This window comes from Carettochelys insculpta, chromosome 9, assembly GCF_033958435.1.
Source record: "Carettochelys insculpta isolate YL-2023 chromosome 9, ASM3395843v1, whole genome shotgun sequence".
Lineage (NCBI taxonomy): Eukaryota > Metazoa > Chordata > Testudines > Carettochelyidae > Carettochelys > Carettochelys insculpta.
In genome coordinates, this window is record NC_134145.1 from 14,337,806 (window position 1) to 14,365,009 (window position 27,204).

Below are 27,204 nucleotides of genomic sequence, written 5' to 3' on the forward strand. Positions count from 1 at the left end.
AGGGTACGAGGCACTAACTAGGACAAAGAAATAAAGGGACCTAGAGTTTACTAAACCTCCCTTCTCCTTAGGCAGTGTTACTCCTTAGGGCTCAATTTTGTTACCTCAAGTTTACTAGCACCTTACTCTGCAAATAGCACTAGGTACTGGTCAGCATAAGTAAGGTGAAGGATCTAGGTCTTAAACACTGATGAGGGCATTACGGATAGATTAGATGGAAAGGTTTGATTGAACTCCAGTGGTCACCATTAATAAGTCAACATTTGTTGACAGTTACATACACATTTATCATTGATTTATTTATTGGTATCTGAAACAGTTGTATCTTATTTTAACTAGGAGTAGAAAAATGTATGCTAGTCTGACAGTTGTAGACAAATTTTGACATTTAACACTAGTAGCTGTTCTGCCTCCCCATTTTCCATGGCAAAAACTGATTAACTATAACAATAAACTGAATTAATACACATCTCAAAGACATTCACTATAACCACCAGGGCCAAATTATGCTATCAGATTCCACACAGCTTGTCCTGACTTCCCTGGGAATTTCAGACAGGTGGATTGTCAGCCATGGACTTTGCTGCTACTTGAAAGCCAGGCCTATCATCAAACAGACTCTAGGTAATTTTAAAAATATAGCCTCTTATATTCTTCCCAACCCATTACACTAATGTCTGAGGTCATCACTCTCTCCTGCATTTGACACTAGCAACAGGAGACATTCGAAAGCCTAGGAGAAGTCAGAAGTGCTGCCATTGGAACTGCTATCACCTGAGCAAACAGAAAATTGTAGAGCAGCCTGCCATATAAAATGCACTGAACGGAAAGGAAAATTATTGGTATACCTGGGGAGTAGTGCTTCAGGCACTTCTAGAAGAAAAAGAGACTGAAAATTTCAAAGAGGGACATGGCTCTTTGTTCTGACACTTACAGAATGTTCCCACTGTTCTGGGGGAAAGTTTCAGAGGTTCTCGTATGGCCTGCTGTATTACTAATGTCAGCACTTGCATGGCTAAGTACTTTTCTGAGTGGTTTAGAATTCAGCCATTATAACTCTCTCTAACATTTCCTCTGCAGAAAAGTTTGCTTTCTAAGACAATATTTCTATTTTATATAAGAAATATGTTTGTTTCAAACACACTTGTTCTGTACTTACAAGATACCCATCAGTAATTTTGCAGTTTGACAACCATGAAAATACAAGTAATTCCCAGTTTTAACAAGGCATCTTCCTCATTCTAACCTTTAGACCTTCTTTCCAAGAAGCAGTGCTGTGCTTTCACAGAAAGACAAGGGGAAAAAATGAGAACTCCTTATACTAAAGGGGGAAGAATGTCCACATCTCAAAATATAGAGGTCTCTAGAGACCTTCAGGCTACACCTACACGCGAAGCATCTCTCGACAGAAGTGACTGTTGAAAGGCATTTCCCAGTAAAATTTCTACTGAAAGACTGCATCTACACACACAAGCAGATTGAAAGAGAAATCTGCTCTGTTGACAGAGAGCTGCCAGACTGCCCGGCCCTCTTTCAACAGAACAGCTGAGCAGAAGCTCTGCAAACAGAGCTGCTCAGTGAACCGGAAGCCCTGTCTGTCAACAAAAGGGCCCCAGAGTGTTTACATGGCTCTTTTGTCGACAGAAAACTGTCGAGAAAGGCATTATACTTGAATGTAGAGAGGTACAATACTGCCGGGTCAACAAAGCACATTTTGGAAGTAGACGCTCTGCAGGTTTTTCTGACAAAAGCCCAATTTTGCTAGAAAAAAATGTCTCATGTAGACACAGCTTTAGAGTCTCTTAAGGGAAAAAAGATGTAGGTTCAGCTGGTAACTTCTTCCTTTAGTCTCATTGTTTTTTTCCCCTTTTGCTCATTCTTCTAAGGACTGCATTTTGGCTGTTCCTTTCCCTTCTTCCCTCCTCTTATCTGAAGTTGTTGTTCTTTCCCTTATTGTCTGTTTCTGCAACTTGCTTCTGACTGCCTTTTTTTGTTTTCTCAAGATAATATCCATGATCTGGGAAACTCTTTGTAATGTACTGCACTATCAAAGTACATGTCACGGATGCTATCTTAGACAAAGTATTGGATCAGGAACCTCCTGACTTGAAAAGGGAAATTTTGACCAGAAAGCAGAAATTTTTGAAATTTCCTATAAAACAAAAATTTCCGAAAAAAATTCTTCTTCAGACCATTCATACATTTCATTCATCTATTTTAATATTTTCAACATTTAACATCATCATTAGAATAGAGAATGTTAAAATTTTAACACTATCATTGCCATTTGTTTAATCATTTTCTTCAAAGAAAATTTTTGTTGAAAAAGACATGTTCCTGAGAAATGTTTAGATTTTGAAAAACTTCCTCTTTTTATGAAAAACTGCTCTAACACATTTGACTGGCTCTACTCACATCCCCCCTGGACTGGGCACACACGAAGACCTATGACACACATTAGCTGTGTCTACACGTGCACGCTACTTCGAAGTAGCGGCACTAACTTCAAAATAGCGCCCGTCACAGCTACACGTGTTGGGCACTATTTCGATGTTAACATCGACATTAGGCGGCGAGACGTCGAAGCCGCTAACCCCATGAGGGGATGGGAATAGCGCCCTACTTCGACGTTCAGCGTCGAAGTAGGGACCGTGTAGTCATTGCGCGTCCCGCAACTTCGAAATAGCGGGGTCCGCCATGGCGGTCATCAGCTGAGGGGTTGAGAGACGCTCTCTCTCCAGCCCCTGCGGGGCTCTATGGTCACCGTGGGCAGCAGCCCTTAGCCCAGAGCTTCTGGCTGCTGCTGCCGCAGCTGGGGATCCATGCTGCATGCACAGGGTCTGCAACCAGTTGTCGGCTCTGTGGATCTTGTGTTGTTTAGTGCAACTGTGTCTGGGAGGGGCCCTTTAAGGGAGTGGCTTGCTGTTGAGTCCGCCCTGTGACCCTGTCTGCAGCTGTTCCTGGCACCCTTATTTCGATGTGTGCTACTTTGGCGTGTAGATGTTCCCTCGCAGCGCCTATTTCGATGTGGTGCTGCACAACGTCGATGTTGAACATCGACGTTGCCAGTCCTGGAGGACGTGTAGACGTTATTCATCGAAATAGCCTATTTCGATGTCGCCACATCAAAATAGGCTACTTCGATGTAGGCCTCACGTGTAGACGTAGCCATTAACCAGTAGGTTGCACACACAGACAAGATCACTTTCAGAACTACATGCAAAACTCATACATTCCATTCAGCTTTCCTTCAGCTGACAGACTGACCTCACCTCTGGCATCTAGGATAAAAAAGTTCCATAATGATACTTTGCCAAAGATGCTAGAACCACCAGATTTCCAGGAAAGATAACAGGTACCTGTGGAGCATGAGACAAGTAGAATCTTGTGCCAAGAACAAGAACTTTAATCTTGCTACAATTTTGTTTCAGCCACTTTCAGCTATCCTTTGGCAGCTCACATGTATAATTATGCCATCATTCAAATCTATAGGAAAAGCCAAGTAAATATCAACGTTGTCAACATAAAATATGCCTTGGATTGTACTATACAATGGTTTATAACAGGCACAGCACATAAACTTTAAGTGTTCATATAAGATGAGCAGCCTGTGACAAACAGAGCTGAGGTGCCATGATGATCGGCACATTATAAAAACTTATACTAATGGATAGATTAAAGGTCAGAGAACCATAGGTAAGATTGTTCACTTTCATTTATCAGTCTATTGCAATTAATATGCAAATAATATGTTCTCTTCAGTGTGGCCAGCAAGACAAAAAATGAATGGCATTATTTTACATTAAATGTTACAGGATAGAAAAAATACTCTGGGGCCTGATTCTGTTGCACTTATTCTGAATGGTGCCTTTCAGTAGGACAACTAGGGCTTGCCTATGTTACCACCTTCCTTCAAAGGAAGGATGGTAATTAAGGTGTTGGGAGGTTACTAATGAAGTGCTGCCGTGCAGAGGCAGCACGTCATTAAGCAAATCCCTCCCCGTGGCAACTTCGAAGTACCAGCACACGTCTAGCCGTGGCTCAAGCATCGGGCAACTTCAAAGTCCCCTTACTCCTCAAAGTTTTGAGGAGTAAGGGGACTTTGAAGTTGCCCCGACACTTCGAAGTACTGGCGGTTGAGCTGTGACTAGACATGTGCCAGCACTTTGAAGTTGCCACAGGGGGGAATTTGTTTAATGAAGTGCTGCCTCTGCATGGCAGCACTTCATTAGTAAACTCCCAACACTTTAGTTACCATCCTTCCTTCGAAGGAAGGTGGTAGTTTAGACAAGCCCCTAGTGTAGTCAGACACTATTCAATATAAGAAAAATGTGCCAGAGTTGGGTACTAGAAATAACAAGCCTCTATGATTTTTTTTCCTTGAGGAGACAGCAGCTTCAATAAGGAACGAACTGGAGGGAGTCAGAATAGAGCAGAGTTTATGCATAGCAGTTACTTTCCCCTTCTTTCAGACAACTAGCCTGAACAAAATGCTATAGATTTCCTTGTTGAAATATGAAAAACAGTGACAGAAATGCAAATACTATATTCATGTACCATTGTAATCCATTCATGAATTGAAGGTCCCCATGTATTCCAGGAAATATTACAAATCCACGTCTTATCCCCAAGTGCTAGATTTTGTGTCTGCATCTCAAAGATACACATTTGAAAAGGCTCAAGGGGGCTAATTATTCCAGCAAATTCATGGAATAAATAACACACACAGGACTTGTTTTAGATGACAGAATAAAAAAAAACTGGTGAAATAGTCTCAACCTTCCTAAGTTAGTTCAACCTGTGTTCCATTTGAGGGATTCTTTACAATAAATTAGATATAGATATTTAGCTTATCACACTTTTCAGAAGATGGCCAAATCCATGGGAAGAAATTTTTTTGCATGTCAACAGCTGATCAGTTGAGAATTATATATTACAGAGGGACTTGCAATAATTTGCATGTATGGATCTCAGAGGATTTAAGGGCAACAGTGTCTCCTTAAAACCGAACAGTATATTTTGATCTCAGTATAGTTCTCCAATTTCCAAGGATTTTTCCATTGATATCAATGAAAATACTGCACATGCAAGAAGAAATCCAGATGAAAACTGTGACATATAGCAAGTTGCTATAGTATGTTTGAAGGTCCCTATAAAATTAGGTGTAACTATCTTTAGAGTCCATTAATACATAAGAGGAGGTAAAAGTAAATTCCAACTTTCGGGACTCAACCTTTTGAAGCTACACACAAATGAGAGAATCATTTTCTGCTGATTACTTATTTCTAGACGCTACAAATCTAAGGCCCAGACTATCTAAAGAAGAGACTGACCTCTTCACCATGTTTTTCCTCTGAGCAAAAACCCTGTGTGAGGGCTGAAGAACAGATTACAGTACCTACCAAAGCCCCTGTTGGGGTAGGATGTGATCACTGGTACGGTTATTAGGATATGTAGGTTCTTTCATTGCTTATGCTTTCTCTTTAATGCTTTCACCTTAAACATAAATGTGCCTGCTTAGAACAGCTGTGTAGTAATTTATAACTCAGGGCAATTGTGCTATTTACAGTGTCCAAGGAGAAAGCAAAGCACAGACCCTGTCTGCGTAAATTGTGCCACTTGCTTGGAATAACTCACTGTAAGCAGCCTGGAAAAACGCTAGTGAGAGAGGAGAAAGACATGGGTCACGAGACGGGCAACGCTTAGAGCACCGGAAAAATGGGTGAGGGAGCCCTTTGTGGACTAAGGTGCACTTGCCCTGAACTGTGAAAAAAAATCTTTCACTGTATCCATGAAAAATAATGTTTCCAAAGTGTTATTGGAGCATTAATTTATTATGTACTAAATATAATTGTTGGATAATAACTTGCTATAAACCAAGATTATTGATACAGATTGAGACAAAATGATGTTCAGTTTATGAATCCCATTTTAGTCATGCACATCTAATGATGCATGACTAAGTTATTACAGTAAGATGGTTAATCATACAGTTCAGAGTTATCACAAACACAAAACAAATGCTGCCAGCCCTTTAAAATTCCTTGTAGCCTGCTAAAAGGGGTGGCTGTTTTTATGCGTGTAGTTGTTTTTAAGGAACTCGTAGTTCAACAGATTTCACCTGCAGAAACAGGAGGGATTTTAAAGTGGCAGAATGTAAGACACAAGTTTGTTCTTGAAATAAAGGCCTTTTAGTGATTACTTTTGTGGAAAAGATAAAAGCCCTACTTGTACAGCCAATGCATGCAACATTTCTTTTAGCGTAAGTGGCAGAGTTTTGTAATTTTTTATTTCAATGCTCTGTGTTGGATGGGTGGTGCACAGTGGACAGTTATGATGGCTGAATAAAATTTCTCCAGTTGGAATTCTTCAACAGCACTATGGCTCCAAATGCAATTCTTGCAGAATTCCAAGAAGATGGCATATAGCCACAGAACTTACAGAACAGGACTGAACAAAAAGCCTGTGTGTTAGTGGTAATTTTGACTGCATAGTCCTACTATATTTTCCTATATGATACTCCTAAAGGATATTGTACTCCCTCTGTGGGTGGTTGGCGATATACAAATAGCAGAAGTCAAGGACATACCAATTAAACCATCTGGATAAACCGGGACATGCCAAATAAAACAAGCTGTATAAATAAAGATTATTTATCCTGAAACAATCACAGGGAATGACTTTTCAAGTAGTCTTACAAAAATCAAGGTGCAATGTAGATTGCTGTACATAAAGAGGGACAGATTGCCATGTGGTATAAACAGAGGTAGCTCTACCAATTAACATCAGCTGAGCAGCTGGTCTAGATCTTTTATTTAGTGCTAAAAGTGGCTTTAAATCACTCTCCAGTGGTAATGATGAAAGGCCATTTGAACAAAAAATAAGTATTTTTTTAATAAAAAGTGTTAAGAAACTGATGAGATGTTTTGACCCTAAGTAGCACATTCTATGCACTATGGTTACCGCTATGCAAACGCAGCAATTGCTATAGTGGAGTATTTAAAAAAATGAATATAATCAGTTTTAAGGAACATGCCTCACCCACTATGAAGGCACTCTGGGTACTGGACAATGTCAAAACAGCCCTAAGTTAACAGCAACAAAGAAGACAATAAGAAAGCGACTCCTTTGTCTAAATAAATTGGGGTAGGAGAGAAGGAAAAAATCATTCTCACAGAGTCTCTTAAGGTTGTCACAAAAGAGAAACAGTTGCTACCATTAAAGTCAGTGTGAAATTGATCCCTGGGTAATGGTGCAGAAGGAAGATACTGCAACAGTGGTGGTGGAACCATCGGCTTGGAGGGAACGTTATCCTGATTGCCCTCCACCCCAGTGAGTACCAGGGTAGGGACCAAACAGAATCTGTCCCACATGTATTCTGTTATTGAATTTTTCATTTGTGAATTCATTTAATTGTTTCATCACATGATTCTCTTTTTTCAGATGCCCAGGGAGCATGTTCCAATGTTCTAGTGAAAGTAGGTCAACACTGCTACGGGAGCCCATGCTTGAGCCCAGGCTCAGTCCTAATTTTGGTGGCATCTACAATGCAATCGCTCTAACACGGAGGTCTCATACCCTACAAAGCTGATGAGTCTGAGTTTGAGTTAAACTGGTACCTGGCGTCTGAATCCTACTGCTATGAGTGTCCTTGCAGCTCAGCTTCCCTTGGGTCCAGCTAGAAGTATTCCGCAACTGCACAGGACAGCTTCCTTAGTCGTGTTGATTACAATGATTTGCAATTCCCTTAACTGAAAATGGAAGCCATCCTTCCGCTCTTTAGTGAAAGGCAGCTCAGGTCAGCAATACCCCAGTCTTTTCTGATCACTGAACTGCAAGCACACTCTCAGAGAGTCTCCTGGGTTTGACATGGAGAGTGACCCTATCAAGCCTTCTGCAAAGTGAATTGCTTCCTGGTAACATACAGGGCAGGCAGTACAGTTTACCTACAGTGCACCATGGTCCGAGGGCTAGAGTGGCCACATTTCGGGAGGCATGGTGTGCTGGAGACTCTAGTATCTGGTTATTTTGACTTGGCCTGTACACTGCAGCATGGATGCCAAAGTCCTTGTTTTCAGCATGGTTTATAAAAGTCAATGTAGGTCTAAAATACAATGTAGATGCTCAAGCTCAGGGTTCCGTAAAATGGGTCGGGTAATTACAGTCCCACCAACGTGGGCTAACATTAACTAACATTGATTGCTGACTCTTAGCAGACATGAGATGCTGTGAGTATTCCAGCACATGATACAGCCTTACAGCGAGGAGCATGCTGGCCACTGAGAAACATTTCAGAAGTATGAGCTTCAAAGGTGGGAAAGAATCTGTTTAGGTTGGTCCAAGGGCATATAAATAGGAGTTTGGGAATGAGGCACAGAAGAGATGTGCTATTAGCATCATTTATAGAATTTTATTCTGTAATATTAAATTGTCCTTGCAGCACACATTCCTTACTAAGGCTACGTCTACACGTGAAGCCAACATCGAAATAGGCTATTTCGATGAATAACGTCTACACGTCCTCCAGGGCTGGCAACGTCAATGTTCAACTTCGACGTTGCGCGGCACCACATCGAAATAGGTGCTGCGAGGGTAAGTCTACACGCCAAAGTAGCACACTTCGAAATAAGGGTGCCAGGCACAGCTGCAGACGGGGTCACAGGGCGGACTCAACAGCAAGCCGATCCCTTAAAGGGCCCCTCCCAGACACAGTTGCACTAAACAACACAAGATACACAGAGCCGACAACTGGTTGCAGACCCTGTGCATGCAGCATGGATCCCCAGCTGCCGCAGCAGCAGCCAGAAGCCCTGGGCTAAGGGCTGCTGCCCACGGTGACCATAGAGCCCCGCAGGGGCTGGAGAGAGAGCATCTCTCAACCCCCCAGCTGATGGCCGCCGTGGAGGACCCGGCAATTTCAACGTTGCGGGACGCGGATCGTCTACACGGTCCCTACTTCGACGTTGAACGTCGAAGTAGGGCGCTATGCCGATCCCCTCATGAGGTTAGCGACTTCGACGTCTCGCCGCCTAATGTCGAAGTTAACTTCAAAATAGCGCCCAACGCGTGTAGCCGCGACGGGCGCTATTTCAAAGTTAGTGCCGCTACTTCGAAGTAGCGTGCACGTGTAGACACAGCTTAAGTCTCCTATTTTTTTCCATAATGATAGAAACGCTTCCCAAATAATATCTTATCTTTCTCAGCTCCCTTCCCAGAATAAAGTTATTTGGAGGGAAGAATTCTAGTTGGGTGAAGTAGTAATGTTATCAAAATCAATATTATTTAATAAATATTAGTTCTGGACCATATAAAGTCAGTTATAATGCACAATCATACACTAGATTTCCAACAGTAACTCAAACACAGCCTTTCCTCTGTAATGAATTATGAAGCAGTTCCTCTAAATCATCTTTTAGGGGCTGGCACTGACAGCGCCTTTTTTTTTTTGTTTTGTTTTTTGTTTTAAATGCTGGTTTTGGCTTGAAACTCATTGTTTATTGCAATTAAGTTATAATCCAACAAGATACTTACAAACAGCAGCATATATTTCCCCTCTTCCCTCTTTTCTATATGAGATCAGATCTGCTGTAACCACAGTTCAGGAACAAGCAACACAAGCAAATGACAAACGCCAAGGATTGATATTTTGGAGAAGTAAATAACCTTTCCAAAATATGAGCAAAGGGCCCAACACAACAAATGTAATTAGGGAGGCTCACAGAATCCCCTCCCAGGGAACACCTGGAGGAGAGAGCTTAGGAAAAGAAAGCTTTGGGGGGAACTGCTTTCCCCCTGCCAATGAACAGGCAATTCTGTCCCTATACTCCACAGATCCCTGAATTCCACATGGACTGCTGGGGAATCTGCCTCAGGCAACAGATGTTTGTGCAATCTGTATGGAATCACTCTCTCCGTGTCATTTACAGCCCAGTCATCAGGGCTCCCCAGCTGTGGCGGCTTAAACTCACAAGATACCCCATTATAGGGGTTGTGGGCTAAGTTTCCCCTAAGCTGCCTGGCCATGAAGGAGCTCATGGCTGCAGAGGGGGGGAGATATCTCTCCCCAGGCCCTGGGCTGGCACAGCCAATGGGGAAGAGCCCCTCCCTGCTGACCCCAACACTGAGGTGACATGGCTGACGGAGAGAGCCCCTACCTGCTGTCCCTAGCACCCAGCTTCTGGCGCAGGAGAACAGAACCCTCTCCCCACTGACCCCAGCACCAAGTTGCCATAGCGGTGAGAAAGGGGCCCCTCCTCACTGTTCCTGTAATGGAATCACCTAGGTAAGCCTGTGCCCCAAACCACGCCCCACCTTGAGCACCCTCCCCGAGCATTCTCTTGCACCTCAAAATCTTCATCTCCAGCCCCACCCCAAAGCCCACACCCCTTTAACCCCCCACTCCCCAAACCCCAGCCTAGAGCCCCCTTCCCGTACCCCAAACACCTCCTCCTCAGCCCCACTCCAGAGCATTCACCCCCAGGCAGAGCCCTTGTACTCCAACCATCTGCCTGAGCCCTGAGCCCCTCAATTCCAGCCCTACCACAGAACCCGCACCCCCAGCAGCACCCCTGCCTTCCTCCCACGCTCTGTGCTCCCCTCCCACACTCAGAACCCCTTGGCCCCAGTCCTGCCACATGAATTTTGTTATATGTACCAATACATCGGTGATGTGTCGCACCCTCCACCCTTACCCTCAGAAGCCCATCCCTGCAGTTCCCAGGTATTAGCTGCTTAAGACAAGGTTGGTCTGAGGGTATACATATAGGTGTTTGGGAATGAGGCACAGTACAGATGTGCAGCAAGAGTGGAAGATCTTTTGGTAGGTCCTGGATGTCTGTTGCTGCCTCCCTCCATGGCTGGAGCTTTTAGCTCACCAGCTCCAGGAGCTGCTGCCCTGGAGGGGGACCACTCAGCAAACCCTGGCAGAAATCACGGGGAGAGCATGCAACCCTGCATGGCCCTCACAGTCACCTCTGCTTTGTAACCTTATTTATGTCACTATAATGTAATTTTTTAAGTACTGTCCAGATCACTGTACCATAAACTATGGACTAGTGAGGTCAATGACACTGATTATCTGCTATTTAATCTGTATGATCAAAGTTAATTCTGTCTATCACCACCACGGTTTTATTTCTGGCACCACATTAAATAGTTGATAAATTAAATCAAAAGCATTTTAAAATTCTAAACAGGACTTCAACTGTTGTAAAGATCTTCTGAATTAGGATCAAAATCAGTTTGCCAGAATGCTGTGTCTTTATTTTCTAGCTGGAGTCATATTTTGCTTGGATTTCTTTTAACGCAGTGATAAAAAACAAACATAGGTGATCATGCCAGGGCAGACTTAACAAAGCCAGAATATCTCTTACCAATTACTGTACCAGATGCTCATGGACCAGCCTTTAGGCTTTTTATTTTTAAATCTAAACAGTTAAACTTATGCTTTAAAATCTGTATTTATTACCAAGTTCTGCAGATGATCATCTATCACTACAAAAATTCTGAATTTTGTGGCAATTGTGTGCTTGATGAAATTATGATTATGTTCTTGTCACTACACTGAATGGAATACCCCCACTGTGACTGATCATGATTTTTTCCTCCTCGTTTCCTGGATTAGAAAGCTGCTTTTTTAGGAACAAAACAGAACTGTTTTAGGTATATCCCATCTTGAAATCATGGAGATTCTTCATGGCGTTGGAATCACGACGGCTTCACTGCACAAGGATGAAACCAGATGCTTGAGAGCAAAGCAAAGGCTGATGCCGTTATTAGCTCGCTGTCTGCCAACTGAATGGTCATATGCAAGGAACAGAGTGACTTGGGAACTGGCTGGATAGGGACTCCACAGATCTGCCTGTTCTCCAACCTTAGGTGTTCTGTATTATGGACTGCAGCTAGTGGGCTGAAAAAGCCTCTGTGGTGCCAGTCTACAGACACACTAAGTACATCTACACTGCAGATAGCAGGGTACAGCTCAGATAGACAGACACACACTAGCTCTGCTTAAGCCAACCTGCTATAAATACCAGGATAGCTAAGACTAGCAAGGGTGGCCATCTGAGTAAAAACCTACCGAGACTTCTTGGGTGATGAAGTAAGGAAATTCACCCAAACTGCAACACTGATGTTTTTAGTGGGCTAGGCTGAGGGCAGACTGGGCAAGTTGGGGTACCTGAAATGGGAAGAATGCTCTCAACTACACTGTAACTGTACCCTGGGTGGCCTTGTAGGGGAAGGAGAATTCCGTCCTCATCCTTGACCTGTCCTCATCCAGCTCCTCTAGCAAAGTGGAGGGCATACAATGTATCCCATTGTGATTACTGTAGGACACAGCATATCGTTCGTTATTTACCCAATATTTCCCTCACTACCCACATTCTTACTTCTTAGCATGAATTCTGTTTGCTCTGATAACTTCTACACTGAGATAATTCTCTAACAATGGTCAATATTTTCCATTTATGAAAACTGTTTTTATAAGAAGTTCTTTATACTCACATTTCTTTGTTGTAAGAACGTTTACTTCTTTTTGCTAGAATGACAACACACAGCTGCATTTTCCTCTCATGGAAATTGGTGGTATTTTCTTCCATTATATTTTAACAATTTTAAGGCTGTATGATGTGCAAACAACTTATCACAGCAGTTCTTTAGTATGCACTACATCAATGCTGCTAAAATCCAAGTATGTTCATCCTCCCTCTTCAGACTATACTAACACAATCCGAACACAGAGCAGTTATTCAACACATCGATCTACCATATCTTTTTGTCCCAACTCAGAGATATATTTAATTATGTTGCTCACGTGCCTAATGTGACTAGTTCACTGGGTTATTCAGGTTCAGCATCTAAAACAAACTCTAACATAATTCCTTTGCACCTCAGTCAACTAAAGGCTTGATGTGATATATAATCAAGTTTTATCAAGTTTGTCAAAAGCTTTACGTGTTTGATGTTAGTCTGATATTACTGCCCAGCTAGGAAAAGCTTTTACAGCTACACCCATCGCAAGATTCAAGTTTGTTCCATCATGTGATTGTTTTACTTACTCCTGTCTTTTCATCAAAGATTTTGATTCCTCCAAAAGAGACAGTTAAAAATATTTTCTGTTTATGTTCTCCTTTCGAACGAGCTGCAGCAACAATTCCCTGTTGAGACAAAGAATGTTTGGGTTGATTCCACTATGTTTTGTTTTATTTTCTGGTAGGTGCCCCAACACAAGAAGAAAGAGGGACATGACTACTACTTCTCTCTGGTGCTCAGCTCTTCTCAAAATCAAGCCCAAGCTCTTCCTTAGTATATACAGCCACCATTTCCAAGGTCAGTCCAGGTACAGCCTCCCCACAACATCCTTTTCCACCCTTTTCCCAGCACTAATCTTCTTCATGTTCTTCATGTGTTGATGTGCGATCCTCACTGAAACACTCAGTTCCTGCAGTCCTCCTTGACATCTGTTCTTATTTAAGCTGAAGATAATTTATTTCTTGCTTAAGATTTTTTTCTAATAAGAGGAAAAAGACACTCTCCTTCATTGAACAGAAGCAGTCAACTGACCTTCCATTTTAAAAGAAAGATCTTCTTTCCAAGTTAACAATAAACTGACTGAAAAACGTGGTGCCTTTTGTCCAGGGGACTTAGCTAGTTATTGAACTCTCTGGCTGTTAGGTGGACTTGCTATATGTTTGCATCGTATATTATTAAAGTGGAAGCATAACTTGGCACTCACATAGCAATTTCTCTATCTTCAGAATCCTACTTCTATTAGTTACCAATGCTATCAACCTCAGATGTAGTGACACAAATTATACCTGTCAATAAATAAAGAACACTTAGCCTAACTCCTTACATCTTCAAAATGCTTTACAACCATTATCTACTTAATCCTCATTACACTTCTATGAAGTCAGTTTTATTATCCCCATTTAGAGACAAGGAAATGAAGACACAGAAAGACAGAAAGGTTAAGTGACGTGCCTAAGGCCATACTGCTACATAACAACAGAGTCAGTGCTAAAACTTACAAGTCACTGGCTCCCCACTTAGACCATTACAGCAGGATGGCTTTACTGGAGCTTGACCGGAATGCTGAAGGTAACCTAAGACTTCGGCAGAAGGGCATGAATATTAAAATGAAAAGGAAACATTCCCTCACTTTACATTGTAAAAGCTAGAAGGTCTAGCTCAAAAGACAAATACATGAATTTGTGAGACCACCTGCTCTGGATGGATATAATCACCTCACATTACGTAGACCAGTCTCTCCAGTACACTAACAGGAATCAAGCATCCTGGAGATATGGAGAAAGATGGGGATTTAAAAAAAAAAAAAAAAAAAAAAAAAAGGCTAGCACAGTGACTTAATAGCCACAGGTTTCCAACTCAGCATGTTGACAGTCAAGCAATGAATGCGAAAGGGTCTACATGCAGATGAACCAGATGAGAGACTTGTAGCAAATGCCGTTTTCAGGCCCATGGATAGAGGCCAGGGGGCAAATGGGGCACTTGTCCAGGCCTGGCATTTTGGCAGCGACAGCTGAAGCTCTGGGACCCTTTGAACTGCCATGGAAGCTCTAATGCACTGCACCACTACACACAACGTTGGTGAGGGGGGTAGTGCCCAAGGCCCCACCCCTTCTGGGGCACACAGCCAGGCCCCCCTCACTCCTTGCCCTAGGGCCCACAATGGTGGACAACCCCACAGGCTGCTTTTAGAAATTAAGAGCCCTCCTTTGCAGCAGATTCCCTCCAATTACAAATGTTCAGGCTCTTTTTCAATCTATTCATAAGAAAACATTTACAAAATTCAGCGGGGAAGCTGTGTTAGTCTATATCCGCAAAAGCAATGAGACGTCCTGTGGCACCTTCTAGGCTAACAGACTTTTCGGAGCCTAAGCTTTCATTAGCAAAGACCCACTTCACCAGATGCATGCTGCAAAAAACTGTTAGTCTAGAAGGTGCCACAGGATTTCTCATTGCATTTACAAAATGGTTGAACCAGAAGCTGGGTGCCACTTTTCACTCCTCATTCATTCCTGCTGCTTTATATCACCTCCTGCCCCTTTCCCTCTGTTTGTTTTCTTATCTACCTACATTGTAGAGCTCCCTCAGGCAGGGACAGTCTTCTAGTTCTATAAAGGGCACAGCACATGTTGAACGCTATGTCTCATGCTCTTTTGCTTGTAGAAGCTACAAATGGGTCAACAACTCAAATTCAAGCCTCCCCTCCACCCTGTCCTGACATTTTGGGTGGGCTGTTGGGGGCAGGAACACAGCAGGAAAGGGGGAAGTTAGAGTAAAGGTCTTGGTTAAAACCAAAGCCACTGCTGGGGCCATTTTGGATTCCTAACTTCAGGATATAAAGCAATTCCTCGGTAAAGTCCCAGTTTATCAGTGTCAGAGTCAGAGCCTTGTGCATAGCTAACCCAACTGTGTTCGATGACCCCTGTGTGTACAGAGCCATAACTAGGTGTTTTTGCAACCAGGGCAAAACATTATTTATGTCCCCGCTCCTCCAAATTAAAAAAAAACAAAAAACCTTTTGTTATTATTTATGGGCCCCCTGATTCCAGTGAGTTTCACCAGCTGCCCTCCAGTGCCGCACAGCCCCATGGACACTCCCACCTCCTGAATCCCTGTTCCTCCCTCCTTCCCTCTTCTGCATCCCTGTCCCCCTCACATACCCACGGGCTGAGGAGATGCCACTGCTCTCTCACCATCCCCCTCCCTTCCCCAGCTGGCTGTGCCTGCTCCCATATTTTCCCTCCAGCATCTCAAAGTCCCTCCCCAATGCCATTCTTTGCTTCCCTTTGTCTCCCCACTCAGAGCTTCTGCATCCCAGAACTGTTCTTTGAACCCCAGAATTCCCCCACCTGCCCCCCCCGCTCTCCACAGAGAGATCCCTCTGCATCCCTGTTCCACCCTCCTGTCCCCTGCCACATCCCTTGTGCTCCCTCCACTGTCTCTGTCTCTCCGAGCTTGCTGTTGCTTTTCTACCCCACACTGCCACAGATGGTGCCATTGGCCAGCTCAGCCCTTTGCCCAGGGCTCTCTCCTCCTCACCTGCAGGCCACGGCTCTGGAGCTGGGGCGGGTAGCGCCTAGGGCTCCCCAAGGTGGCTTCAGCCCCCGACTGGGCACCGTGGGGCACCAGGGAAGGACTCTCCCTCCCTGCACTGTGTGACACACCCTGCAGGCAGCAGCTGCAGCTCAGGCTGGGCTCCCGATTCACACGGAGGCAGAAGAAGCTTGGGACTGGCTGCCCAGTCCCTGCACCCTCCCGGAGCAAGGGAGAGAGCCTTAGCTCCGGGAAGCTGCCTGCTCAGGACAGGGAAGGGGCCAGCACAGACAAGTCGCATCTCTCGTTATGCTGAGCCCAGAGCGAGCATCCCACTTGCTGTGCGTATGAAGAAGCCTAAGGGAAGGGGAATTTGACTGAATATCAAGAAAGTAGAATGACTAAGAGTTCCATTGGAAGTTCTCTTCACTTGATTTTGTAACACTTAAACATTGAAAGTTACACTGCACCTTGAGTTTCATCATGGAATCTTGGCACAACTTGTCTCCTCGTGCTGCAGAAACCTCATCTATCCCAATCAGTTTTGCTTTGTACCGGACACCATCCCCTTTAAACCTCTTTATTAAAGTGGCTTCACTGCGATCCTGACCTGAAAAGACATAAGTTGAAAATTTGAAATTTGCATGATCAGAAAAAAAAATGCTCAAAAGGTAAATTTAAGATTAAATTTACGTTCATGCCTCAGTACCTGCACGTGTGAGAATTTGCATAAAATTAGAAGAAATTTACAAGTGAAATGAAACCTTTTTTCACCAAAATTTATACACAATGTTATTGCAAGTATATGACATCCCCTGCATGAAATCTGCAAACCACGTAGGCTTACAGGAATAAGAGATGAGCTGAATCAAACCCCATCCATATGAATTCTTCTGATCAATGCAGTACTAGAAATCTCAACCCTAATCAGAATTTTGCTTCTCTAACAGAGATTGCCGACACCTCTCTATATTTCAACTCATCCAACTGTACCAATAATATTTGTAATGTCAGGATTTTTATTTTATAATTCCCATTTCACAGAACTAAAAAACCATAAATTGCATCATCTGTCTATACAACTTTGCTGCTCAAAAGTCATTAAAACTACTGCTTCCAGGTACTATAGGTTCTTAGTACAAAGTAACAACATAAATGCCAACAGGAATTCACAGAGTCACTCTGAGAGGTTAGTGGAGAAACAGCAACGAAGGGTCCTGTGGCACCTGATAGACTAACAGAAAAGTTTTGAGCGTGAGCTTTCGTGAGCACAGACTCACTTCATCAGATGCTGGTCTGTGCTCACGAAAGCTCATGCTCAAAACTTTTCTGTTAGTCTATCAGGTGCCACAGGACCCTTCATTGCTGTTACAGATCCAGACTAACACGGCTACCCCTCCGATAGTGGAGAAACAGTGATTCTTACTACAAAAGAATTTGCTTTGAGTGATACAGATGCTGAGAGGACAATTAGAAACTAGTGACAGAGCAAATATCACTGCAACAAACCATGAGAAGCAGTACTTTCTTTGAAAGACAGCAAACAGAGGAGCTCCTAAATGGGTTATCCCTGAGCGTTTACAGACACAAGAGTAGATTCTGTGTTTCAAATGGTTAGGGAAAACAGACTGCCCTAGGAACCAGCCATTTTGGGAGCTGGCAGGCAACCTGTTTTGCAAGCTGTCTTTATAAGTTCTTAATTTGGACTGGTTAAACAGGTCTGAGTTTGAGAGTAATTGTAAATTGGAGCATATAATAGCAAGAGTCATAAAAACCTAGTGATTTATGGAACAGTGAATTACTGAAGACAGTTCAAACAAGAAGGAAGAGTTGAGAGTCTAGTCAGTGACCAGTTCTAATTAGAAAAGTGGGCATTACTAAAAGCAAACTGCATTAACTGCACACAAAATTGCTACTAATGCAAAACAAGAAGTGCGAGGCTTCCATTCTCCTGTGAGTATTAGGAGGGTTACATATTCACATACTGCTTTCCATTTTGCAGAAGCCAGAGAGACTCTGAGAAACTGAATTGGGGGAACCAGACATGGAGACATTGCTAAGAGGTACAGTACAAGTTTTGTTATCCAGCATGCATGGGGAATGGGGGTTGCTGGTTAATCAAATGTAATGCTCAGTTCAGTCAGGGAGGATGTGGCCCATTACCAGTAGCTCTTGCAGGGGTGTGAACATCAAGAGTGAAGAAACTGCTTTTGTAATTGGCTGGGAGTGGCTGGCCAATTACAAAAGCTCCACCCCTGACTGAATTGACCTGATTTCTCCTCTCTTGATGTTCACAACTCCGTATTAACTGCTGATAACGGGCCACATTCTCTGTGACTGAATAGACCTCGTCAACTCTGGCCCTCCCACTGACTGAGACTCTCTCTTTTTCATAAGCTTACATTTAAACGCTCCTCTGAAACCCCCCACTTATGCATCTGAAGAAGCGGGTCTTTGCCCATGAAAGCTTATGCTCCAAAATATCTGATAGTCTGTAAGGTGCCACAGGACTTCTTGTTGTTTTTGAAGATACAGACTAACTCAGCTACTCCTATGATGCTTGCTTTTCATTAAGAAATCCAAAGCCCAGAATCTGAAAACTATCAGTTTTAAGATGAAGCCTTTTAGGTGTTGTGTTTTTTATTCTTTTTTTCCCTAGGAAAAGTCAAAATTCTCTGGAAAAAAAAATCCCATTTTCTGACTAGCCCTACTGAGAAGGAAAGATCAAAAGGAGTATGCACAAAATAGAAATGCTGAGCAGTCAATGGCAGAAATATAAGCTTAGAACCTCTAAAAATAATCAGGTCATTTGTTGAAGTACACACCTGTATATTATTATTATTGCAACACCCAGAAGGGCCCAGTCATGGACCAGGACTTCATTGTGCTAGGTGCTGTACTAGCACAGAATACATAGATGGTCCCTGCCCTCAAACATCTTACAATTTAAGTAACTAACAACCTAATCTTAGGCAGCCATGGCTGAAAAATTTGGTCTTTATCTCTTCCAGCTCTAATTTCTATTTTACAACTTTCATTGAACACTTTAAACAATGACTCTAACAGTAGCAAAGAAAAACTAATAGTTGCTTCTGTGTTATTGGCTGATAATGTGTAGAATTTAGAGATTATTAAAAGCAATTAATAACTGTCAACTCTACTACATTTACATACATACCAAGCTGACTAAACTTTTTCCCTCAATCTAGGATATTTTAACTCTACATGATTAAAAGCCTTATAACATTTTTGTGTGGAAGAATAACGAAGAAGCACAAGTAAGAACATTTACAAATGAAAGACTCATTTGGGTTCCTCTTCACCCAGAATACTCAGAGACTCTATATCTCCTATTATGAACAACTGACCTGCAAAATTTCATGGGAAATATTAGCCCCTGGCAAATAGTTTATGGCTGAATTACAGCCCACTAAAAAATAAAGGCTATGACAAGTGATTGTCATCTGTCTCCCTCCCTCAATTAGGTTTCCCCTCTGCATTTCCAACAGGGATTAAAAGGGAATTCAATCTTCATGCTATTAAATTATATTTTATAAAAAGACTGATGACATATAGATGATGACTCAGAAACTGTAAATAATGTTAAAATTATGGCTTAGGGAAATGCTGAGGCAGATGTTAGTATCAACAGCTCAAGCAACGAAAGAACATTTGCTACATTAAGCCCCGAAAAAAACATCTGGATACATAGCAATGCACAGCCAGATCAGTGCGCTTCGCTGTATGCCTTTCACATGTGTAAACATGTCTAGTCAATTTTAGGTTGCAGTAAATAAAATCCAATTCACAAAGCATTCTCATCAATAATTTCCAATGTAATATCTTCATTATAGTAAAAAGCAGCTGGTGGCTAATACTAATATTGCTATCACTCTAAGATCATAAGTGATCTAGAATGCTTTCTGTGTCTTTATCACGATCATTAACTTGTACCCAGTTCAAATATTTGAAAATTTATACTCCAACCTATGATCATTTTTCTCAATGTAGTTTAATTCAAAACATTCAGAGTCCCATTTGCATTCATTTTATGCTTAGATGAAACACTCACTTCATTTAGGGACATTCAGCATTTATTAAGAAATGGATTAAGCTGCATGAAGCGCTTTTTGATGTATGATGGGAATGGTCAAGAATTTGAGAACGATGTAGGAATTGTACAGTGCGCTGGAAATGGAAAATGAACATCGACTACAAACTGAAAAAATGTTAATTTTGGAAGTATGATACAAAATTTAGATCTTGTCTAAAGTACAAAATCAATTATGCTGGGTGCCTAGCTATGATGACATGGCATGTCTCTCCTTGTTCTCTCACTGGTGCCCAACAAGGTGGTATCTGAAGTCCCAGCAGTCCCTCGGCAAAGTTGCAAACGAATTTCTTTCCTGCAGCGTGGACAGGACTGGTCACTATGTTAATTGTGTTTGCAACTCATGGTTATACTGGAAAATGTAACCTTGTTTCAAAAGTACCAAAGTAACCAAGTTCCCCAGTGTGGCTGACTTTATAGCACAGATGGGACTTTAGATTTAAGGTAAAGGAACATCTCATGTTTGTGATGGGCACATAAACAGCAGACAGTCCAGACCAGGGACAGGCACCCCTGAATAGTAGGTGGGCCACGTGAGTTGCCCTTCTTCTCTTCAGTGGTGCGCAACAGCCCAGGGCACAGTGGGTCCCCATCCGCAGCCTGGCACACCTATCATTAACCTGGAGAACGAACCTCAAAAGGTGTGTGGTTACCAGAATCCCACCATGGAGTTACTGCTCTGTATTTTATTCTGTACAACAGACAGGCCGAGACTGAGTCTTCCCACACTCAATCTCTTTCTTTTCCTCCTCCTCAGCTCCCCAGCCTTCTTCCCCCTTTGCTCTCATTCACTCCACTGTCCCACAGTATCACTCCCTTCCCATATGTCTTCACCTGCTTCTTCTCAGGCCCAAACTCCTCCAGCTGTTTCATCACAAACTCTGTGCTATCCAAGTTAAAAATATTTAGGGTTCTGAGCTGCTTTCAATCTTATTGCTCATGTGCACTATGAGAAACTACATAGAGAAGCTTCAGTCTGTGGTTTATCAATCCCCACTGTGGATTCCAGAAAGATTCAAGTCACCTTAAAAGAGTGGAGGTTCCCAGAAAAACGGTCGTGCTTTTAAGTATCAAGTATCAAAACATTACCAGACTCTAAATTTAAAAATACAGTTTTAACACAGAAACATTTCTTTCTGTCTTGTCTGTGGGAAATATTGAAATAAAACAAAGTGAAAATTTGTGGAACCTAAAAAAAAGGAGGAGGGTTGGACTCAACGACCTCTGGAGGTCCCTTCCAGTTCTAGAATCCGATGATTCTATCAAAACAAAAAGCAGTCAAGTAGCACTTTAAAGACTAACAAAATAATTTACTAAGTGATGAGCTTTCGTGGGAAAGACCCACTTCTTCAGGTCCGTGACACATCTGCTAAGATCAGAGCACAGGATTCTGCAATCTTCCTGATACAACCGACGCTGCAGATGCCTGAATCTCCTGCAGAGCAGTTTGCTAATTTAAACTTTAATCCTGCAGCTACCGGGGTAAATCCAGAGCTCAGTGCCAGATTGAAGCTTTGACAATTATTTTGTTTTACGGGCTGTTAAATGGCTTTAGAATTTGACTGACATAAGAACAAACTTTTACAGGACCTAAATCCAAAAGACATTTTTCAACCATTTGTTCTAAAATCCCATTGTGAACAGCTGTTGGTAAGCAAACATCTGCATCCCAATACAGCAGAACTAAGCAGCCAAAAATGCAAACTAAAATTGGATGGATTTTTACAGAAACCTGGTGTGAAAAATACAAAATGGAAAAAGAGCATTGTCACATAAATCTGATTTTAAAAATTAATTTACTTTTTACTCCTAAAGCTTTCATGTTAATATAGGCAAAAAAGTTTTGTTTGCAGCATAAGCATTTTAAATTCAGGGTAGCACTTTAATATGTAAATGCACTGGTAATTATCAAGTCTATCCTTATATACACTGCAGTTCACCTTTAAGGCAAACTACATGTTCCAGCTGGAGCTGCTGTTCCCTGGTGACCTTGAATGGTGTGACCTTTGTTTCTGAGTTAGAACATTACACCTAAACCTCTTTACCCTTTTCACTCAACTGATAAATCCCGGGAGCCTTTCAAACATGACTTTCTGAGTCTGCATCCAAAGTAGAGACATCTTTGTTACCATGGCCTGGATTTAAGACTATTTTATCTAGGTCCATAAATCAACAATAAAAGTAAACAGTGAGTCTGTACCTATCTAGCGCATTTTATTCAAGGCACTGTATTTTATGGTAATTAAGACTTGCACCACCAATGTAGAGTAGACACAGCAACTACTGGGGAATGGGGGAACAGAGGTTAAGGAACTTGCTTTAAAAAAAAAATTATACCTCAAACTACCGGCAGAGCCGAAAAAAAACAAAAACAAAAAAACCACCAAGGTCCAGATGCTCCATTCCATTAGTTCACTGCTGCACATGTGCTCTACAAACTATTATAAATGTCAAGTGGAAAGTACATTACTGAAGCCAATCCACTTTTAAAATTATTAACTTGACAGCAAGCATTGGGATGCTTCCAAGACTCCTAACCTCAAGAAGCAGTCACTGAAACTCATAGGCACCAACTCACCCCTCTAACCAGGCGGTACATAACCCACCCATAACCCTCTGCTGCAGGCCTTTCCCCACTCAACCCCTTCCCCCCAAGCCTCCACCTCCACCTTATGTCTTCCTGCTCCATCCACAAACCACCCACCCCACCCCACCCCTTCCTCCAGCCCCCACCCTTTCCCTGCCCCCTTTCCCCCGACTCCTCATCCCTGCTTCTCCTCCTTCCTTTTTGCTGTTTGTGGCGGGCAGCGGGCGCTGGCAAGGAGAGGGAGACTGGTTGATAGTGACTGCTGAATACCTAGTTTCTCTCCATGGCTACGTCTACACGTGCAGCCAACATCGAAATAGCTTATTTCGATGTTGCGACATCGAAATAGTCTATTTCGATGAATAACGTCTACACGTCCTCCAGGGCCGGCAACGTCGATGTTCAACTTCGACGTTGCTCAGCCCAACATCGAAATAGGCGCAGCGAGGGAACGTCTACACGTCAAAGTAGCACACATCGAAATAGGGATGCCAGGCACAGCTGCAGACAGGGTCACAGGGCGGACTCAACAGCAAGCCGCTCCCTTAAAGGGCCACTCCCAGACACAGTTGCACTAAACAACACAAGATCCACAGAGCTGACAACTGGTTGCAGACCCTGTGCCTGCAGCATAGATCCCCAGCTGCCGCAGAAGCAGCCAGAAGCCCTGGGCTAAGGGCTGCTGCCCACGGTGACCATAGAGCCCCGCAGGGGCTGGAGAGAGAGCATCTCTCAACCCCCCAGCTGATGGCCGCCATGGAAGACCCAGCAATTTCGACGTTGCGGGACGCGGATCGTCTACACGGTCCCTACTTCGACGTTGAACGTCGAAGTAGGGCGCTATTCCTATCTCCTCATGAGGTTAGCGACTTCGACGTCTCGCCGCCTAACGTCGAAGTTAACTTCGAAATAGCGCCCGACGCGTGTAGACGCGACGGGCGCTATTTCGAAGTTGGTGCCGCTACTTCGAAGTAGCGTGCACGTGTAGACGCAGCTCATATGTGCTCCAGCTGGAGTCAGTGGCTATGCTTAAACTTGCTTTAGGATTCTATTAAAGATTGACTCTCTCTAGTCCAGCACCCTCAGTACCTGACTGGTGTGGAATGAGCGAATTTGCCAGAGCACAGGATAAGCGGTTGTCTGGCTAACTAAAATCATGCTGGATTACAGAAGTTGCTGGATGAGAGACTGCCAGATTAGAGAGGTGTAACCTGTAGGATTATGATCAGAGCAGTATAAGAACTGCTGTTGAACACCCACTTGGATTTTAAGACTGACTAGCAACTCCACATCAATGATTACAGCAGGTAGCATAATGGTATTTGAATGAATTTTTGACTATTAGACTCCAACTAATACACTGAATTTTGCAAATTATAGATTAATATGAAATTTTATTGTTGCTTTGTCTTTATGCTAATATACAGCAGGAAGTAGTATTTTAACAGCATCCAGTAATCAAAACTTAATGACCTTGGAAATGGCAATATTCTTTATTTAAATGTGTATTCCCCTGCTCAGGGCTTAATGTGCATTTCTTCATTTTTAAAAATGTAAAATACAGTGATGTTATCAACAAAGTCATGACTCGCCCATGGCTTATATATTTATAAGCTGTCCCAGAATTGCATCCACCATACTTTCAAATTATAAACTGACTTTTTTTTTTTTTTTTAAAGATTTTGCAGGGACCAAAAACAGTGGCACACAATTGAGAACAGTCTACATTTTCATGGTGACAAGTAGCCTTTCTATTGCACTGAGGCAGTGAAAAATACAAACTCTGAAGTTCAGAAAGACATCTCAGGTATGGACATACTGGACAGCATGGTTAAGAGAAATGTATGTATGTATATCCCTAGCTATAAAGGTACAGACGTGCACAGGTATATTATAAAACCACAGAGTTATAAACACCTGAATTATGAACTGTCTGGTCAACCACACACTTTTCAAGAGCAGGTGATAACTGTCAGGGATGGTCTAGATGGTGCTTTGTCCTGCCAGGGGACTGGACTTGATGACCTCTCAAGGCTCCTTCTAGTTCTATGATTCTAGCTTTCTAATTTCCAACTGGAAGTACATAGTCAGATAGCAGAAGAGGACCCCTTCCCACTGCATCTCCCCTCACCTAGAAAAAAAAAATGAACACAAATGGTATAAAGTAGTGTGTTAAATTAAAACTACTAAAAAAGGGAAAGCTTGAAAAAAGATCTGAAGTTTTTGTAACTTTGAGATTCTACTGCACACATACATACAAAAGAGGCATGGATGTGGTGTAAGTATATTAAAGGAAATTTGTGCTGCTTTAAACCTGCTAAAAAATTAGCTCATTTTTTTTAGACATAACAGTGCATTTAAAGTTTGGTTTAAAGTTCAATATTCTTGTGTAGCCATATGCAGTATATATTTTCTTTTCTTTTTTGTTTATAAACATACACAGCTCAAATAAAACTCTAACTGGGATCTGTTGTGTAGTCTGCAGACAGACAAGTTTTGCCATTAATTTCATGGGATTCAGATCCAGAGTAAGGTTCAAAAACATCAAAAGCACAACATTAAAACTGCAGTATCTCAGAAACTACAGTCCAAATTAGTTTTCAGTTTCATTTTGGTGTGTCTGTGTATGTGAGAGAGAGAGTCTGAAACATGAAACAAACATTTTTTTAAAAAACTCACCCATCTCAACAACTAGGAAACTGCTGAAACAGTTACCAAATTTTGCAGCTTACCATATAGTGAACTTGCACATTTCTGGAAAAAGCATTTTTAAATACCTAGATTTGCATTCCCAATAAGTTCATTGGGAGCAGGCTTGTTAGTTATCATTGTTGTATTTCTGTGACTTCAATATCATTCAAAGACACGAAGATACAGAAAAATGATTTTTCTTTTAATATATTAGGTTTAGCTTTGTTTTATTACTGCAGCAAAGTGACAATATGTAATTATATTAATACTTGAAAGACAGCAGCTAAATCTTCTCAGTATCTTCCGCACAAAACTAAGCAAGAAAGCCGCAATGCCTTCGACTATATGTGCATACAATTCAGTGTCCTATATAATCAGGGTAATTCTTCTCTAACAATGTATTCAAACACACTTCCGAGGGAATTGCTTGGGTTAGTTAGCATATTCTACCATCCAACAAATATTGCAGGAGACTATACCGTACCTTTCATTTTACACACCGCAGGCAAACAGTATTGGGTGGCTCCCTTGGAAAAAGCACAGGGCTGTCCACTGGGCACGTTCCCCCCACCCCGGCTGTGTGCTCCAGGAGGTAAGGGAAGCCATGCCCACGGCTCTTCTTTAGCAGCTACTGCAGGAGGGCACTCCCCGCCATGCCCTCTCCCTCAGTCTTCCGGTCGTCGTCATCAGGCCCTTGCCCTGCAAGTCTTCCACCTCACTTGAGCTGGCTGCGCCACTTGCAACCAGTTCGCTTCTCCCCTATACCTAGAAAACATGTACATGCTCTTGCTTCATGTTACCCACTTCCTCACCCTCCCATCCCACCTTGACACAAAGAGGGCTGCCACAGGAGGAAGGGAAGACACGTTGGTGGGCCAGCCTGTATTCATCTCTGGTTCCATGGACGGCAGGGGGGGTATTACTTAGGGCAACTGAAATAGTGAGAAGAGCCCATTGTTTTCAAATTCAGTCACAAAATCAATACTTAAGAGCCACAACGAACATGAATACAAGACAGCCTTAATAAATAATGTCAAACCGTATTTTGTCACCGTTGTTTTAAAAATGGCACACACCCAATGATTTGTACCAGTTCGAAAGTCAAGTTACCCTCATCTCCAGCCCTCAGCCCCCAAATCTGCCCCCTACCCCCAAGTTTTAAACCCCATCCCACAAAAACTGCCCCAGTCCCCAAGCTTAACTCCTATAAGCCCCAGGATTTAGGTGCCTGAGACAACTGCCTCTCCTGCTACTCCCCGCTGCTGCCTTATGTCGGTGTTAAAGGGGGAATTGCTAACCTCTCTACCTGCTCTGGGCAGCCCCAGCTAGCGCAACTGGGGGCAAGGCTCCCAGACACCAGCTGTCCAAATCCTCAAGGGCCTAGGCCTGAGATGGTAAGGAGGGACGGCGGAGACCCGGCGACGTAAGATCGCCCCGCCCCTCTGCAAACCGCCCCAACCCACCTCCAGCAGGGAGACCCGGGGTTGTGCACGTACCCTTGCCACTGTACGGTGGAACTTTCCCCTGGCAGGCAGTGGCTGGCGACGAGGGCAAAGTCGAGGCAACAGAGGGAGGCTTTAAGTGTGAACCCAATAAAACTATTTATTGAAAAAGTCAGCAACAAGCTGGCAAACAACAACAAAACTTGAAACAGTTTATCATAGTGATACTTTGTTTAAACACTTACAATGGTTACTAATAAATCCATGAAGTTAGACCTGTAACTTTGTCTTTATTGAACCGGAAGGCAAAA

The 27,204-nt window shown here is 42.8% G+C and overlaps 1 protein-coding gene across 1 annotated transcript in view; it reads right to left on the reverse strand.

The window, feature by feature from the left end:
• DAB1 (DAB adaptor protein 1) overlaps positions 1–27,204 on the reverse strand; it is a 277,887-nt gene that overhangs the window by 78,058 nt on the left and 172,625 nt on the right. The window contains exons 5-6 of the mRNA XM_075003144.1: positions 16,533–16,672; positions 13,059–13,157 (exon numbers count right to left, since the gene is read on the reverse strand). Of these exons, the coding sequence (XP_074859245.1) occupies positions 13,059–13,157; positions 16,533–16,672 (239 nt within the window). The remainder of the gene's footprint in view (positions 1–13,058; positions 13,158–16,532; positions 16,673–27,204) is intronic.